Source organism: Oncorhynchus nerka, linkage group LG27, assembly GCF_034236695.1.
Source record: "Oncorhynchus nerka isolate Pitt River linkage group LG27, Oner_Uvic_2.0, whole genome shotgun sequence".
Classification (NCBI taxonomy): Eukaryota; Metazoa; Chordata; class Actinopteri; order Salmoniformes; family Salmonidae; genus Oncorhynchus; species Oncorhynchus nerka.
Window position 1 is genome coordinate 46,090,864 of NC_088422.1, and position 18,961 is coordinate 46,109,824.

At 42.2% G+C, this 18,961-nt stretch overlaps 1 protein-coding gene across 2 annotated transcripts in view; it reads right to left on the bottom strand.

Moving 5' to 3' along the window:
* ipo11 (importin 11) overlaps positions 1–18,961 on the bottom strand; it is a 275,946-nt gene that overhangs the window by 214,491 nt on the left and 42,494 nt on the right. For both annotated transcript variants that reach the window (XM_029638398.2, XM_029638396.2), the window contains exons 6-7: positions 762–894; positions 595–653 (exon numbers count right to left, since the gene is read on the bottom strand). In XM_029638398.2, the coding sequence (XP_029494258.2) occupies positions 595–653; positions 762–894 (192 nt within the window). The remainder of the gene's footprint in view (positions 1–594; positions 654–761; positions 895–18,961) is intronic.

Below are 18,961 nucleotides of genomic sequence, written 5' to 3' on the forward strand. Positions count from 1 at the left end.
TGTTTTTGGTTGTTGTCCGGCTGAAAGGTACATTTATGTAACGGTCTGTTGGAAAACAGACCGAACCAGGTTTTACTCTAGGATTTTGCCTGTGTTTAGCTCTATTCTGTTTTTTATAATCAAAAAACTCCCTGGTCCTTGCAGATGACAATTAACTCTGTCAATTAGGTTAGTATTGAGGGGTAACTACAATGTTGTTGATCCATCCTCAGTTTTCTCCTATCACAGACATTACACTCTGTTTAGAAGTCACCATTGGCCTCATGAGCAGTTTCCTTCCTGTCCAGCAACTGAATTAGGAAGGACACCTGTATCATTGTAGTGACTGGGTGTATTGATACACCATCAAACTTGTATTTAATAACTTCACCACGCTCAAATGTCTGCTTTTTTACTCATCTACCAATAGATGTCTTTCTTTACGAAGCATTGGAAAACCTCCCTGGTCTTTGTGGTTGAATCAGTGCTTGAAATTCACTCTTCGACTGAGGGGACCTTACAGATAATTGTATGTGTAGAGTACAGAGATTATTATTGTCAAATCCCATCTTTGCTTCTTTCCAGAATAACTTTCTCCTGGTTTTCCACACTCACCATCACTTCCATATTCTGTTGTGGCTCCTGGAATCCATGGACTGTCAGCTTCCGAAGTACTGGGGGGAAAATGTAAACAATGACCTTTAGACACAAGTCAATCAGAACTGTGTGTGTGTGTGTGTGTGTGTGTGTGTGTGTGTGTGTGCATGAATGATTCCAGCTACCTTTAAGTGACAGTAGAGTCCTCTCCAGTGAGCTGAGGGCATGGGCCTGATCCACGGCTAGGACTTGCTGGAGGAAGCAGTCTGTGTGGTGGCTCCACAGGGAGCAGGCAAAGCTGTAGATGCCCGACGCCAGCTGCAACACACACAAAACTCAATTAAATAAGACTCCTTAGCCTGGGTCAATCAATGTGTGTGAGTATGAGAATGTGAGTGTGATCGAGCCACAGGTGCAATTTGGCATTCGAAGGCAGGGTTATTGTTCTCTCCATGAGATTACCCCGGAGCAATAAATTGTAGTTTTCCTAAATTACTTTTTCTTGTAATGGCAACACAGTCTGTCAATTTCTAAACTATTGCTTTGTCATTAATTCTAGAATCATAAGGGACTGACATTGCATATAACTTAACTGTTACTGTGACTTGGCATATTAAACTGCAGAATGAGAATCCTCTGAGGTTGATTGTTGTACAAGAAAAACAATGCCATTAAAAACTAACTTTGTGCGTTCCCTCTTTGGTGAGAAGTGAGAGAAGTTCTGTGAGATGATGGAGCAGAAAAAACAAGACTGTGGAGAAGACAAATGGCTGAATTGGGGAATGAGCCAATGAGATTAAGCAAAGTGACTGAAATGATTTATCCTCTAACACAGCCAAAGACACTATTGTTATCATTCCAGCACATCTCCACAGAAACCATTCATGATAAATCTCCATGCTAACAACAAATCCCTCCATTTGGCCTGAGGGAAAGAAGAACCCCAAACAGGGCAGGACAACAACAATGACAGTTTTCTAAAGTGCGAAGTTGATGTGAAGTGTCTTTAAATGAAATTGTGATCCAAAATATCCAGCACTTCAAGGCTCCACATCTACAAATGAGATGTCTGACTCATTTGATCTAGTGTTTGTTTGATGGTTATTTTGATTGTGGCTGACATGTCTATGGTTCAAGTGATGACTCGGAGGAGTATTCCATCTTTAAAATGTCTCGGTTCAACACACACACACATTTCAGTCAAAGTAATGTTGATGGGATTTCTTTAATCATTTCTTAATGCAAACCCTAAAGAGCATGAAGGTGACTTCAAAAGTGACTCGATATATCAAATGTTTACATCCAGTGTGGTTTGATATATACAGTGCCTTCGGAAAGTATTCAGACCACTTGACTTTTTCCATCTTGTTTAAGTAACAGCCATACTCTAAAATAGATTAAATTACATTTTTTTCCTCATCAATCTACACACAATACCACATAATGACAAAGTGAAAAGACATTTTCGCTATCCGCCCTGCCAAACTGAGCAATTGGGGGAGAAGGGCCTTGATCAGGGAGGTGACCAAGAACTCGATGGTCACTGACAGAGCTCCAGAGTTCCTTTCTAGAAGGACAACCATCTCTGCAGTACTCCACCAATTAGAATGGTAGAATGTCCAGACGGAAGACACTCCTCAGTAAAAGGCACTTGACAGCCTGCTTGGAGTTTGCCAAATGGCACCTAAAGGACTCTCAGACCATGAGAAACAAGATTATCTGGTCTGATGAAACCAAGACTGAATGCCAAGTGCCATATCTGGAGGAAACCCAGCGCCATCCCTAAGGTGAAGCATGGTGGTGGCGGCATCATGCTGTTGGGATGTATTTTAGTGGCAGGGTCTGGGATACTAGTCAGGATGTAGGGAAAGATGAAAGGAGCATAGTACAGAGAGATCCTTGATTGAAAACCTGCTGCAGAGCACTCAGGACCTCAGACTGGGGTGAGAGTTCAACTTCCAACAGCCAAGACAACGCAGGAGTGGCTTCGGGACAAGTCTCTGAATGTCCTCGAGTTCCCCAGCGTGAGCCCAGCTTGAACCCTATCAAACATCTCTGGAGAGACCTGAAAATAGCTGTACAGCGATGCACCCCATCCAACCTGACAGAGCTTGAGAGGATCTGCAGAAGAAAGTGAGAAACTCCCCAAATACAGGTGTGCCAAGCATGTAGCGCCAAACCCAAGAAGACTCGAGGCTGTAATCGGTGCCAAAGGTTATTTAACAAAGTACTGAGTAAAGGATCTGAATACTTATGTAAATGTGAGAGTTTATATTATCTTTAATAAATGTTCAAAAATGTCTAAAAACCTGTTTTTGCTTTGTCATTATGGGGTATTGTGTGTAGATTGATGGGGGGGGGGTCCATTTCAGAATAAGGCTGTATCAATACAAAATGTGGAAAAGTCAAGGGGTCTGAATATTTCCAAATGCTCTGTTCAGTGCAGTGGAAAAGTTACTCTCCTTTCTGATTCTCTGATTTTGCATATTTATATTTATACTGAATGTTAATCAGATCTTCAACCAAAACCTAATATTAGATAAAGGGAACCTAAGGTTACAAAAAAAGTATACTTATTTTATTTATTTAATTATCAAACGTTAACATCCAATTCCCTGTGTGAAAAAGTAATTGCCTTAAACTCAATAACTGGTTGTGCCACCTTTAACTGCAATGACTGCAGCCAAATGCTTCCTGTCGTTGTTGATCCGTCTCTCACATCGCTGTGGAGGGATTTTGGCCCACTCTTGCACGCAGAACTACTTGAACTCAGCCACATTTGTGGGTTTTCAAGCATGAACTGCTCATTTCAAATCCTGCCACAACATCTCAACTGGGAATAGGTCTGGACTTTGACTAGGCCATTCCAAAACTTGAAACTCGTTGCTTTTTAACCATTTTCATGTAGGATTGATTGTGTGTTCTGGATCATTGTCTTGCCCAGCTGCTCTTCAGCTTCAGCTCACAGGATGAACTGAAATTATCTGATAAAGAGCAGAAATCCTGGTTCCTTCAATTAAGACAAGTTATCCAGGTCCTGAGGCAGCAAAGCATCCCCAAACCACCACACAACCATGCTTGACCGTTGGAATAAGGGGACCTATTATGCCTGGTGAAAACCAAAACACTGAATTCCAAAGTAAAAACCTTTTACCAACGGTCAAGCACGGTGGTGGAAGTGTGATGGTTTGGGGATGCTTTGCTGCCTCGGGACTTGGACGACTGCATGCCAGAGTGGGCCATAATTCCTCCACAGTGATGTGAGAGACTGATCAACAACTTCAGGAAGCATTTGGTTCCAGTCATTGCATCAAAAGGTGGCACAACAAGTTACTGAGTATAAGGGGGCAATTATGTTTCACACAGGGGAATAAATTGCATAAGTGTTCATTTTTTTTTTTTTTTGTAAACTCAGGTTCCCTTTATCTAATATTAGGTTTTGGTTGAATATCTGATCATTCAATAAAAAATATGCAAAAAATAAAGAAAATCGGAAAGGTGGCATATACTTTTTCACGGGACTGTAGCTTTGTCCTGTACAATGGACAGCATTGTCTCCATCTTACTCAGAACACTTGTGTTAGATAATGCCTCTCCCTAAACAGAAGGAAGCAGATTGTACAGTCAACTTTCCTGCCAGTTCTTGACTATTGTGACATCATTTTTCGGAATGCAGCAGCCACTACTCGTTAACCATTGGATGGTGTCTGCCATAGCGCCCTTCACTGTATCACAGGTGACAGTTTTTATACGCATCACCACATCCTGTATCAAAAATTGGACTGGTCCTCGTTAAAGTCCCGTAGATCACGTCATTTCTCTCTTTTTGTTTAGCTTTACTACACAGGCTTACGACCGACCTCACCCGTTCACATGGATGGTGAACTCTCAAGGTTCCACCAGTATGTAACGATCTAGGAAAATCTGTCTTCAGTTTTAGTGCCCCCCATTTTTCAATAGCCTACAAAACTCCCTACATCTTGACTCTGGTGCCTCTAGGGCAGTTGAGGACTTAAATGTTGAATGAATTTTATGAGAATTGCAACTTTTTGGATTAAATGTAAATAATTGCATTTTTTGGTGTTTGACGCTGTAGTGTTGATTCTGTAACTTCTGGTTGATTACATTTTTTTATTGGTCAGCTTGAATTTGTTGTGTTGCTGTCCTCAAGGGACAATTTAAATGAGACCCTGGTCTCAACGGGTTCCTCTGAATAAATAAAAGTTAAATAAAAACCTTCAAAAGAGAGTGAACTGAACACCAAATTAACAAAACATTAAGCACTGCTTTGGTGCCATCAAACTGCATATACATATATAAGGTTTCAATGGTGAAACATAAGAGTCATTTGAATAATTCATTGAAATTAAAGGTCGACCGATTAATCGGAATGGCCGATTAATTAGGGCCGATTTGGAGATTTCAAAACAATCGGAAATCGGTATAGAAATGGTGGGTTAACTGCCTCTTTCACCTTGTCAGCTCGAGGGGATCCAATCTTGCAACCTTACAGGTAACTAGTCCTACGCAATAGACTGCCTGTTACGCGAATGCAGTAAGCCAAGGTAAGGTGCTAGCTAGCATTAAACTTATCTTACAAAAAACAATCAATCATAATCACTAGTTAACTACATATGGTTGATGATATTACTAGATATTGTCCTGCGTTGCATATAATCTGACTGAGCATACAAGCATACAAGTATCTAAGTATCTGACTGAGCGGTGGTAGGCAGAAGCAGGCGCGTAAACATTCATTCAAACAGCACTTGTGCGTTTTGCCAGCAGCCCTTTGTTGTACTTCAAGCATTGCGCTGTTTATGACTTCAAGCCTATCAACTCCCGAGATGAGGCTGGTGTAACCAATGTGAAATGGCTAGCTAGTTAGCTCGCGCTAATAGCGCTTCAAAGGTCACTCGCTCTGAGCCTTCTAGTAGTTGTTCCCCTTGCTCTGCATGGGTAACACTGCTTCGATGGTGGCTGTTGTTGTTGTGTTGCTGGAGAGGGACGGAAGCCATACTGTTACACTGGCAATACTAAAGTGCCTATAAGAACATCCAATAGTCTAAGGTTAATGAAATATAAATGGTATAGAGGGAAATAGTCCTATAATTCCTATAATAACTACAACCTAAAACTTCGTTAGCTTTCTTACATAGCACATATTGCACTTTTACTTTCTTCTCCAACACTTCGTTTTTGCAATATTTAAACCAAATTGAACATGTTTCATTATTTATTTGAGGCTAAATTGATTTTATTGATGTTTTATATTAAGTTAAAATAAGTGTTCATTCATTATTATTATTATTTTGTCTGTACATTATACCTTGAAGCTATTTTATCGCCCCCAGAAACCTCCTTTTACTCTCTGTTCCAGAAGTTCTAGACAACCAATTCTCATTGCTTTTAGCCGTACCCTTATCCTACTCCTCCTCCTTTCCTCTGGTGATGTAGAGGTGAATCCAGGCCCTGCAGTGCCTAGCTCAACTCCTATTCCCCAGGCGCTCTCTTTTGATGACTTCTGTAACCGTAATAGCCTTGGTTTCATGCATGTTAACATTAGAAGCCTCCTCCCTAAGTATGTTGTACTCACTGCTTTAGCACACTCTGCCAACCCGGATGTTCTAGCTGTGTCTGAATCCTGGCTTAGGAAGACCATAAAAAATTCTGAAATTTTCATCCCAAACTACAACATTTTCAGAGAAGATAGAACTGCCAAAGGGGGCGGTGTTGCAATCTACTGCAAAGATAGCCTGCAGAGTTCTGTCCTACTATCCAGGTCTGTACCCAAACAATTCTACTTTTAAAAATCCACCTCTCTAAAAGCCAAGTCTCTCACCGTTTCCGCCTGCTATAGACCACCCTCTGCCCCCAGCTGTGCTCTGGACACCATATGTGAACTGATTGCCCCCCATCTATCTTCAGAGCTCGTGCTGCTAGGTGACCTAAACTGGAACATGCTTTTAACACCCCAGCCATCCTACATTCTAAGCTTGATGCGCTCAATCTCACACAAATTATCAATGAACCTACCAGGTACCTCCCCAAATCCGTAAACACGGGCACCCTCATAGATATCATCCTAACCAACTTGCCCTCTAAATACACCTCTACTGTCTTCAACCAAGATCTCAGCGATCACTGCCTCATTGCCTGCATCCGTAATGGGTCAGCGGTCAAACGACCTCCACTCATCACTGTCAAACGCTCCCTGAAACACTTCAGCGAGCAGGCCTTTCTAATCGACCTGGCCGGGGTATCCTGGAAGGATATTGATCTCATCCCGTCGGTAGAGGGCTGCCCTTAACCAACACAAAAACATCCTATAGCGTTCTGCATTAGCATCGAACAGCCCCCGTGATATGCAGCTTTTCAGGGAAGCTAGAAACCATTATACACAGGCGATTAGAAACCCCAAGGCTAGCCTTTTCAAGCAGAAATTTGCTTCCTGCAACACAAACTCTGCCATGCTTTCCACCTGGCTACCCCTACCCCGGTCAACAGCACTGCACCCCCACAGCAACTCGCCCAAGCCTTCCCCATTTCTCCTTCGCCCAAATTCAGTCAGCTGATGTTCTGAAAGAGCTGCAAAATCTGGACCCCTACAAATCATCCGGGCTAGACAATCTGGACCCTTTCTTTCTAAAAAATTACCTGCCAAAATTGTTGCAACCCCTATTACTAGCCTGTTCAATCTCTCTTTGGTGTTGTCTGAGATTCCCAAATATTGGAAAGCAGCTGCGGTCATCCCCCTCTTCAAAGGGGGGGGACACTCTTGACCCAAACTGCTACAGACCTATATCTATCCTACCCTGCCTTTCTAAGGTCTTCGAAAGCCAAGTCAACAAGCAGATTACCGACCATTTCGAATCTCACCATACCCTCTCTGCTATGCAATCTGGTTTCAGAGCTGGTCATGGGTACACCTCAGCCACGCTCAAGGTCATAAACGATATTTTAACCGCCATCGATAAAGAAACAATACTGTGCAGCTGTATTCATTGATCTGGCCAAGGCTTTCGACTCTGTCAATCACCACATCATCATCGGCAGACTCAACAGCCTTGGTTTCTCAAATGATTGCCTCGCCTGGTTCACCAACTACTTCTCTGATAGAGTTCAGTGTGTCAAATCGGAGGGTCTGCTGTCCGGACCTCTGGCAGTCTCTATGGGGGTGCCACAGGGTTCAATTCTTGGACCGACTCTCTTCTCTGTATACATCAATGATGTCGCTCTTGCTGCTGGTGAGTCTCTGATCCACCTCTACGTAGACGAAACCATTCTGTATACTTCTGGCCCTTCTTTGGACACTGTGTTAACAACCCTCCAGGCAAGGTTCAATGCCATACAACTCTCCTTCCGTGGCCTCCAATTGCTCTTAAATACAAGTAAAACTAAATGCATGCTCTTCAACCGATCGATGCCTGCACCTACCCGCCTGTCCAACATCCCTACTCTGGACGGCTCTGACTTAGAATACGTGGACAACTACAAATACCTAGGTGTCTGGTTAGACTGTAAACTCTCCTTCCAGACCCACATCAAACATCTCCTATCCAAAGTTAAATCTAGAATTGCCTTCCTATTTCGCAACAAAGCATCCTTCACTCATGCTGCAAAACATACCCTCGTAAAACTGACCATCCTACCAATCCTTGACTTCGGCGATGTCATTTACAAAATAGCCTCCAATACCCTACTCAACCAATTGGATGCAGTCCATCACAGTGCCATCCGTTTTGTCACCGAAGCCCCATATACTACCCACCACTGCGACCTGTATGCTCTCGTTAGCTGGCCCTCGCTTCATACTCGTCGCCAAACCCACTGGCTCCATGTCATTTCCAAGACCCTGCGAGGTAAAGTCCCCCCTTATCTCAGCTCGCTGGTCACCATAGCATCACCTACCTGTAGCATGCGCTCCAGCAGGTATATCTCTCTGGTCACCCCCAAAACCAATTCTTTCTTTGGCCGCCTCTCCTTCCAGTTCTCTGCTGCCAATGACTGGAACGAACTACAAAAATCTCTGAAACTGGAAACACTTATCTCCCTCACTAGCTTTAAGCACCAGCTGTCAGAGCAGCTCACAGATTACTGCACCTGTACATAGCCCACCTATAATTTAGCCCAAACAACTACCTCTTTCCCTACTGTATTTATTTTATTTTATTTATTTTGCTCCTTTGCACCCCATTATTTTTTATTTGTACTTTGCACATTCTTCCACTGCAAATCTACCATTCCAGTGTTTTACTTGCTATATTGTATTTACTTTGCCACCATGGCCTTTTTTTTGCCTTTACCTCCCTTATCTCACCTCATTTGCTCACATCGTATATAGACTTGTTTCTACTGTATTATTGACTGTATGTTTGTTTTACTCCATGTGTAACTCTGTGTTGTTGTATCTGTCTAACTGCTTTGCTTTATCTTGGCCAGGTCGCAATTGTAAACGAGAACTTCTCAACTTGCCTACCTGGTTAAATAAAGGTGAACATATATATATATATATATTGTTGTAATTGTCATAATTACAAATAAATAAATAAAAATCGGCCGATTAATCGGCATCAGCTTTTTTGGTCCGCAAATAATCGGCATCGAAAAATCATTATTGATCGACCTCTAAATTGAGATAATGCAATTTTTCGTTCACCATCGGTAATACGAGTTTGCGATTCCACAGATCAGAGTAATCAGATTTTTAAAAACAACAAAGTATTACATTAATAAGAATGTTGAATGTTTTATTCCCGCTCATCCCTCCATTCCGTTTTCAAGCAACAAGGTATGGAATATCAAAGCCCCAAACAAGGTCCCATCCATCCAGACACTCGTTCATCATGGCGAGTTTGTGTGTGCGTGTTCCTGACACTCGTTTATCACACCATGCTCAATCCCTCCTACCTGTCAGTCACAAGACGAACAAAAGGGCCTTCAGAGGATCAGAGAGAAAGAGAGTGGCCAGACCGATTGGGAGAGGCATAAGAGAGAGGAGAAAAGATGTATGGAGAAAAAAGAAGAGGAGGAAGAGGTGTATAGAGACAGAAATAGGAATAGAAGAGAATCGAGGATGGAGAGAGAGGATGACAGAGAGGAGAAGGACATAATGGGTCTCTGTCATCAATGAATTTGAATGAAGGTAGCCCGCCTGTCGAATAATACATGTATTTGATACAAAAGAGGCCTGTTCCTCCTCTCCACTGAAGGCAAGAAGCCTCATTATTCAAACACTGGCACAGATAAAAGCTTTTAATACTTTTTAAGGCCGCTTTCCCACCCCCACTCAATCTCATTCCGTCGCTCCATCTTTCATTCTGCAAAAACACAGACAAACATCTCTTCAACCCAGCGGCCACTAACATACACTACCGTTTTGGGGTCACTTAGAAATGTCCTCGTTTTTGAAAGAAAAGCATATTTTTTGTCCATTAAAATAACATCATATTGATCAGAAATACAGTATAGACATTGTTAATGTTGTAAATGACTATTGGAGCTCGAAACGGACAATTATTTATGGAATATCTACATAGGTGTACAGAGGCCCATTGTCAGCAACAATCACTCCTGTGTTCCAATGGCACGATGTGTTATCTAATCCAAGTTTACCATTTTAAAAGGCTAATTGATCATTAGAAAACCCTTTTGCAATTATGTTAGCACAGCTGAAAACTGTTGTTCTGAATAAAGAAGCAATAAAACTGGCCGCCTTTAGACTAGTTGAGTATCTGAAGCATCAGCATTTGGTTCGATTACAGGCTCAAATAGGCCAGAAATAAATAACTTTCTTCTGAAACTCATCAGTCTATTCTTGTTCTGAGAAATGAAGTCTATTCCATGCGAGAAATTGCCAAGAATCTGAAGATCTCGTACACACTGCTGTGTACTACTTCCTTCACAGAACAGCGCAAACTGGCTCTAACCAGAGTAGAAAGAGAAGTGGGAGGCCCCGGTGTACTACTGATCAAGAGGACAAGTACATTAGTGTCTAGTTTGAGAAACAGATGCCTCACAAGTCCTCAACTGGCAGCTTCATTACATAGTACCCACAAAACACCAGTCTCAATGTCAACAGTGAAGAGGCGACTCCGGGATGCTGGCCTTCTATGCAGAGTTGCAAAGAAAAAGCCATATCTCAGATTGGCCAACAAAAAGAAAAGGTTAAGATGGGCAAAATAACAGAGACACTGGACAGAGGAACTCTGCCTAGAAGGCCAGCATCCCGGGGTCGCCTCTTCACTGTTGACGTTGAGACTGGGTTTCTGCAAGTATGTAGATATTCCATTTTATTTTTTAAATCAGCCGTTTCCAATTACAATAGTCATTTACAACATTAACAATGTCTATACCATATTTCTGATCAATTTGATGTTATTTTAATTGACAAAAAAATAGCTTTGCTTTAAAAAACAAGGATATTTCTAAGTGACCCCAAACTTTTGAACGGTAGTGTATGTATTCAATCACGCCCATCAGCCCGCCCGCCCGCATGCCTGCGAGTAAAAGAGAAAAAAAGAACCATGCTGGAATAAGCTATTCGTCATTGAGAATTTAAGTTTCCGGTGCTTCAATTCCCTGTCACACCGTCAAAGAATTATCCACAAATGCTTATTTGAAAAAGCAAATTTGAGATTGTTGAATGCCAAAGTCATTTAGTCTTAAAATGAAGGTGCCACAAAAACACCCATCACAGTCAGCACTTTATAGGCTTGATGGAAATGGTGCCACGGATAAAGTAAAGAATAAATCCATTTCACTCTAAGTAACCAAAACACTACATTTCCTGTATGCCATTTATTCCTTAATTCCATTCAACCATCCTGACATACAGGCATTTTACAGGCACTGATATTCCCTCCCTATTCTAACATTTACTCCATTAAGATGATTCTTGTAGACAATCCAGGAGTGATTAGGGGTGTCATGTGCCAGCAATGGCTCTGGGATTAGGACTATAACCAATCAGTCTGTTCTGACACCCATTATAACACAAATGTTATTGAACTACTCTGGAGGAGCTGGAACTTAAGATGTATTGAATAACGTTGAAAAATCTTGGTAACATTACCGAAAGCCTCCTCCCTGAATTTGTTTTATTCACTGCTTTAGCACTCTGCCGACCTGGATGTCCTAGCCGTGTCTGAATACTGGTTTATGAAGGCCACGAAAAATCCTGAAATTTCCATCCCCTAACTATACATTTTCTGACAAGACAGAACTGCCAAAGGGTGCGGAGTTGCAATCTACTGCAGAGATAGCCTGCAGAGTTCTGTCATACTATCCAGGTCTGTACCCAAACAATTCGAGTTTACACTTTTAAAAATCCACCTTTCCAGAAACAAGTCTCTCACCGTTGCCGCTTGTTATAGACCCCCAGCCGTGTCCTGGACACCATATGTGAATTGATTGCCCCCCCCATCTATCGTCAGAGTTTGTACTGTTAGGTGACATGCTTAACACCCCGGCAATCCAACAAACTAAACTAGATGCCCTCAATCTCACACAAATTATCAAGGAGCCTACAAAGTACAACCCTAAATCCGTAACCATCTTAGATATCATCCTGACCAACTTGCCCTCTAAATACACCTCTGCTGTTTTCAACCCGGATCTCAGTGATCACGGCCTCATTGTCTGCGTGCGTAATGGGTCAGCGGTCAAACGACCACTCCTCATCACTATCAAATGCTCACTAAAACACTTCAGCGAGCAGGCCTTTCTAATCGACCTGGCCCGGGTATCCTGGAAGGATATTGACCCCATCCCGTCAGTAGAGGATGCCTGGTTGCTCTTTAAAAGTGCTTTACTCACAATCTTAAATAAGCATGCCCCATTCAAAAAAAGTAAAAAACTAAGAACAGATATAGTCCTTGGTTCACCCCAGATTTGACTGCCCTTGACCAACACAAAAACATCCTGTGGCGTTCTGCATAAGCATCGAATAGCCACCGCGATATGCAACTTTTCAGGGAAGCCAGGAACCAATATACACAGGCAGTTAGGAAAGCAAAGGATACCTTTTTCAAACAGAAATTTGCATCAAGTAGCACTAATTCCAAAAAGTTTTGGGACACTAAAGTCCATGGAGAATAACAGCACCTCCTCCCAGCTGCCCACTGCACTGAGGCTAGGAAACACTGTCACCACCGATAAATCTACGATAATCGATCATTTCAATAAGCATTTTTCTACGGCCATGCTTTCCACTTGGCTACCCCTACCCCGGCCAACAGCTCAGCACCCCCTGCAGCAACTTGCCCAAGCCTCCCCATTCACCCAAATCCAGACAGTTGATGTAATGAAAGAGCTGCAAAATCTGGATCCCTACAAATCAGCTTGGCTAGACAATCTGGAACCTCTCTTTCTAAAATTATCCACCGAAATTGTTGCAACCCCTATTACTAGCCTGTTCACCCTCTCTTTCCTATCATCTGAGAAACCCTAAGATTGGAAAGATGCCGCGGTCATCCCCCTCTTCAAACGGGGAGACACTCTAGACCCAGACTGTTACAGACCTATATCTATCCTTCCCTAAAGTCTTCGAAAGTCAAGTTAATTAACAAACAAAACATCAACCATTACGAATCCCACCGAACCTTCTCCACTATGCAATCTGATTTCCAAGCTGGTTATGGGTGCACCCCAGCCACACTCAAGGTCCTAAATGATACCATAACCGCCATGGATAAAAGACAGTACTGTGAACCCGTCTTCATCGACCTGGCCAAGGCTTTTGACTCTGTCAATCACTGCATTCTTATCGGCAGACTCAACCGCCTTGGTTTCTCAAATTACTGCATCGCCTGGATCACCAACTACTTCTCAGACAGAGTTCAGTGTGTCAAATCAGAGGGCCTGTTGTCCGGACCTCTGGCAGTCTCTTTGGGGGTGCCACAGGGGTCAATTCTCAGGCCAACTCTTTTCTCTGTATAAATCAATGATGTCACTCTTGCTGCTGGTAATTCTCTGATCCACCTCTACGCAGAGGACACCATTCTGTATACATCTGGCCCTTCTTTGGACACTGTGTTAACAACCCTCCAGGCAAGCTTCAATGCCATACAACTCTCCTTCCGTGGCCTCAAATTGCTCTTAAATACAAGTAAAACTAAATGCATGCTCTTCAACCGATCGCTACCTGCACCTAGCCGCCTGTCCAACATCACTACTCTGGACGGCTCTGACTTAGAATACGTGGACAACTACAAATTCTTAGGTGTCTGGTTAGACTGTAAACTCTCCTTCCAGACCCATATCAAACATCTCCAATCCAAAGTTAAATCTAGAATTGGCGTCCTATTTCGCAACAAAGCATCCTTCACTCATGCTGCCAAAGATACCCTTGTAAAACTGACCATCCTACCAATCCTCGACTTTGGCGATGTCATTTACAAAACAGCCTCCAATACCCTACTCAACAAATTGGATGCAGTCTATCACAATGCAATCCGTTTTGTCACCAAAGCCCCATATACTACCCACCATTGCGACCTGTACGCTCTCGTTGGCCGGCCCTCGCTTCATACTCGTCGCCAAACCCACTGGCTCCATGTCATCTACAAGACCCTGCTAAGTCCCCCCTTATCTCAGCTCGCTGGTCACCATAGCATCTCCCAACTGTAGCACACGCTCCAGCAGGTATATCTCTCTAGTCACCCCCAAAACCAATTCTTTCTTTGGCATCGAGAGCATATACAGCCCTTGACAGTTAGCGCACAGTGGTAAGGCGGCGAGTTCCTTACATCTATTGCCACTTGTGGTGTAAGTCTGAATCCACCACGGGGCACCTCAATCTTTGAACTGTGGACTCACATTTAACGTGGTAACACGTTGAGAAGAAAAAGAACACCGACAACTACTACAAGGGTGACCTCTCTCACAGGAATGATTTCACTTTTCAGAATTATAAGTGTGTGGGCACGAGATGATTATTGTAAGTAAATTATAAAAAGTCATTTAAAAAAAGATCTGCCCCACGTGGGATTAGAACTAACAACCATTAAACTATGACCCAACTGTCTTAGCAGACTGCGACACCAAGTCATAGCAGGTAGAAAAAAATTCCAAAAGCACATTAGAAGTGTATGAAACAGAAAGCAAAAACATTGAATTTGGTCATATGTGGGAATATGGCTTACTGCTTTTAGAATTTTGTGTAACGTCAGTAGTCTACTCAAGGAAGCATGCAAAATATGTTGGCACACTCCACTTAACAAGAACATTGCTAAATAAGGGAGCACCTGTCACCTGCTTTTATAGTAAAACCTTGAGGAAGTACCACTCAGCACATCTAGAAAAGAGTGTATTTCATACCGAACCCTTACCTTGAGATGATGTAATAGAACCTTCTGAAGGTGCCTTGACATCACGATTTCAATGGGAGGGTTGAACCGCTAGGGGCAAAGAGCACTACACTACTTAAAATACCTAAATATATCCCTTTAGACAAACTATCAAAATGAAGACCAGAATTGACATGTCTCACTACAACTAAGCCTAAAACATCTGATTGTCAAAGATTTTTTTTGTTCATGAAAGTTACTCTGTGATTCCTCTATCATTCTCCCCTCACTTATGCTCTACTCCCTTTCTCCATCTCTCAGTAATATTTCCTCCCTGTATCTCATCCTCCCTCTCTCCCCATTCCTCAGTCATTTTTCTACCAGCAGCCCACGAGGCAGTCATGTGCAGCTGGCAGAGTGCCAGTGTTTACAGGGAGCAGCCAGTGGCCAATTAAACCGAGAGCCAGTTATTAATGTCCCATCCATCCATGTGTGTCCAGGTTTTTGTTAGTCAGTAATAGTCAGCTTTTGGCCGATAAAAAAAAATTGAAACGTCGATAAACAAAATTGGTGCCACCCAATTGTCCAGGAGAAGAAAAAATCCCATTGCAAAATAATGCTTTGATGGAAACACTTTTGACTGGTCATGCTTATCGATTTGTAGGTTAATTTGCATAATTTCCTGAATATTAAATTGGTGTGTGTACATCATATTCATTATGTGTTTCATTTATCACACTCGTACAACATACAGATACAGAGCCTTTGAGCTGAAAATCTGTCAGTGTGAGAACTGCTGCTACAGCATTTCAAACAGCAAATGAATGCATAGGCAACGGAAGGCAGGCAACGTGCAAGCAACTTGCAAGGCAGGCAACTTGCAATGAGCTGGAGGCAGCATGCATTTGGAAAACATATGCCTAGTTGTTTGAAACCTGAACATTTTACTACATCCTATGAGGCAAGCTTTACCTTGTGTCAAAGTAGCCAAGCCAAAATCAGACCACATCTGCGGAGGCAATTATTTTATATAAACTTCCTTCCATTGTCCAGTAGCCAAAGGCACAATCCTAGTCATATTACATTTCTATTTTAGTCATTTAGCAGACACTTATTCAGAACGATTTACAGTAGCAATTAGGGTTATGTACTTTGCGCAATCTATGCTAGTTGCTGCATATCCGACCTAGAATACGTGAACATCTATAAGTACCTAGGTTTCTGGCTAGAGTGTAAACTCTCCTTCCGGACTCATATCAAACATCTCCAATCTAAAATCAAAATCTAGAGTCGGCTTTCTAGTTCGCAACAAAAAGCCTCCTTCACTCACGCCGCCAAACTTACCCTAGTAAAACTGACTATCCTACCGATCCTCGACTTCGGCGATGTCATCTACAAAATAGCTTCCAATACTCTACTCAGCAAACTGGATGCAGTTTATCACAGTGGCATCCATTTTGTTACTAAAGCACCTTATACCACCCACCACTGCGACCTGTATGCTCTAGTCGGCTGGCCCTCGCTACATATTCGTCGCCAGACCCACTGGCTCCAGGTCATCTACAAGTCCATGCTAGGTAAAGCTCCGCCTTATCTCAGTTCACTGGTTACGATGGCAACACCCACCCGTAGCACGCGCTCCAGCAGGTGTATCTCACTGATCATCCCTAAAGCCAACACCTCATTTGGCCGCCTTTCCTTCCAGTTCTCTGCTGCCTGTGACTAGAACGAAGAAAATCGCAAAAGTTGGAGACTTTTATCTCCCTCACCAACTTTAAACATCTGCTATCTGAGCAGCTAACCGATCGCTGCAGCTGTACATAGTCCATCGGTAAATAGCCCACCCATTTCACCTACCTCATCCCCATACTGTTTTTATTTATTTCCTTTTCTGCGCTTATGCACACCATTATCTCTACCTGCACATGACCATCTGATCATTTATCACTCCAGTGTTAATCTGCTAAATTGTAATTATTCGCCTACCTCCTCATGCCTTTTGCACACAATGTATATAGACTCTTTTTTTCTACTGTGTTATTGACTTGTTTATTGTTTACTCCATGTGTAACTTTGTGTTGTTATCTGTTCACACTGCTATGCTTTATCTTGGCCAGGTCACAGTTGTAAATGAGAACTTGTTCTCAACTAGCCTACCTGGTTAACCAGTTGGATTTAGGGGGCGCTATTTTAATTTTTGGATGAAAAACGTTCCCGTTTTAAACAAGATATTTTGTCACGAAAAGATGCTTGACTATGCATATAATTGACAGCTTTGGAAAGAAGACACTGACGTTTCCAAAACTGCAAAGATATTGTCTGTGAGTGCCACAGGATTGATGTTACAGGCGAAACCCAGATAAAAATCCAACCAGGAAGTGACACATTTTTTGAAACCGCCTCATGCCAATGACTCCTTATATGGCTGTGAATGAGCTACGAATGAGCTTGCGTTTTCCACATTTTCCCCAAGGTGTCTACAGCACTGTGACGTCTTTTTAGGCATTTCCCTTGAAGAATGGCTGTAAGGGACCATATATGGCATGTGGTCACATGGTGTCTCCCGCAGAAAACCTTGCGTAAAATACTGAGGTAGCCATTTTTCCAATCGCTTCTTATGAGAAACCAACTGCCTCTGCAGATATATTATCGAATATATTTGTTAAAAACACCTTGAGGATGGATCCTAAACAATGTTTGCCGTGTTTCTGTCGATATTATGTAGCTAAGTTTGAAAAAAGTTTGGCGTTATAGTTGTAGCATTTTTCGGTCTATTTTTCAGCCAAGCATGGTGAAGAAACGGAAGCTTTTTTGCCTACAAAAATTATCTTTTTGAAAAAAAGGAACATTTGCTATCTAACCGGGAGTCTCCCGAGTGAAAGCATCTGAAGTTCTTCAAAGGTAAATGATTTAATTTGGTTGCTTTTCTTAATTTCGTGAAAATGTTGCCTGCTGCCAGCAGAGCCTAGCATAGCATTATGCCAAGATAAACTTACACAAATGCTTGTCTAGCGTTGGCTGTAGCGCATATTTTGAAAATCTGAGATGACAGTGTTGTTAACAAAAGGCTAAGCTTATGTTTGAATATATTTATTTCATTTCATTTGCGATTTTCATGAATAGGAAAAGTTGCGTTATGCTAATGCGCTTGAGGCTATGATTACGCTCCCGGATACGGGTTTGCTCGTCGCAACTGGTTAAATAAAGGTGAAATATATATTTTTTTAAATAAAATTAGATCTGTCCTCTTTCTAAATGTCTAATGGATATTTTCATCTGTCACGTGAAACCGCTAGCATGAGCGGTGCGCGTTTTCCCACTAATTGCATTACGGAACAAACATTCGTGCATAGCCTACTGCCTTGTGCACATTGCTGTGCTTAAAATGTGAACAAGCTAAATGTTCTGATCTGTAGCATCAGACTCATTGCATTTTACTTTTCTTTTATGTAGCCTAGGCACACTGGTTGTATGAATTTGGGATCCATCGCCCCACAACGGTCCCAGAGTGTATGGAATAGGACATTTTCGTTCACGCCAAGCTGACCAATAGAATAGGTCAAATTTTATACTATGGGGGAATAGTAGATTGACATAGGCTAGTGATTTTGCTGTCCGTGAGCTGAGGAAAAGTCAAATGTGGACAGTTATTCTAACATCTTCAAAGTGCACATCAGAATTCGGTAAGAAGGACCGCACATCATTGCATCCTTGACTTGTATTAATACGAATTACCATAATCTAAATGGGATTTCTGTCATTCTGAGCACTGTGAGTGGACACCATATGGGTCCCATAAATTTCTCAAATGTCTGGTAAATTAAAACGATGCCAGTCAAATATTCAGCGACACATTTTCCTAACTGAACCCCTGGTGCGTGTTTATCAGTCCATCCAACCTGTCTGGGAGAACTGACACACCTGCTTCTCAGAACTACTGAAAAGGGACAGAGATATGGCCTGCATGAACATTATTATTATGTATGCCATTAAGCAGACACTTTTATCTGAATGGACCTATGCGCTCATAATTTTTTTCATGTATATGTGGTGGCGTGAATCGAACTCACTACCAACTGAGCTAGAGGACCACACTA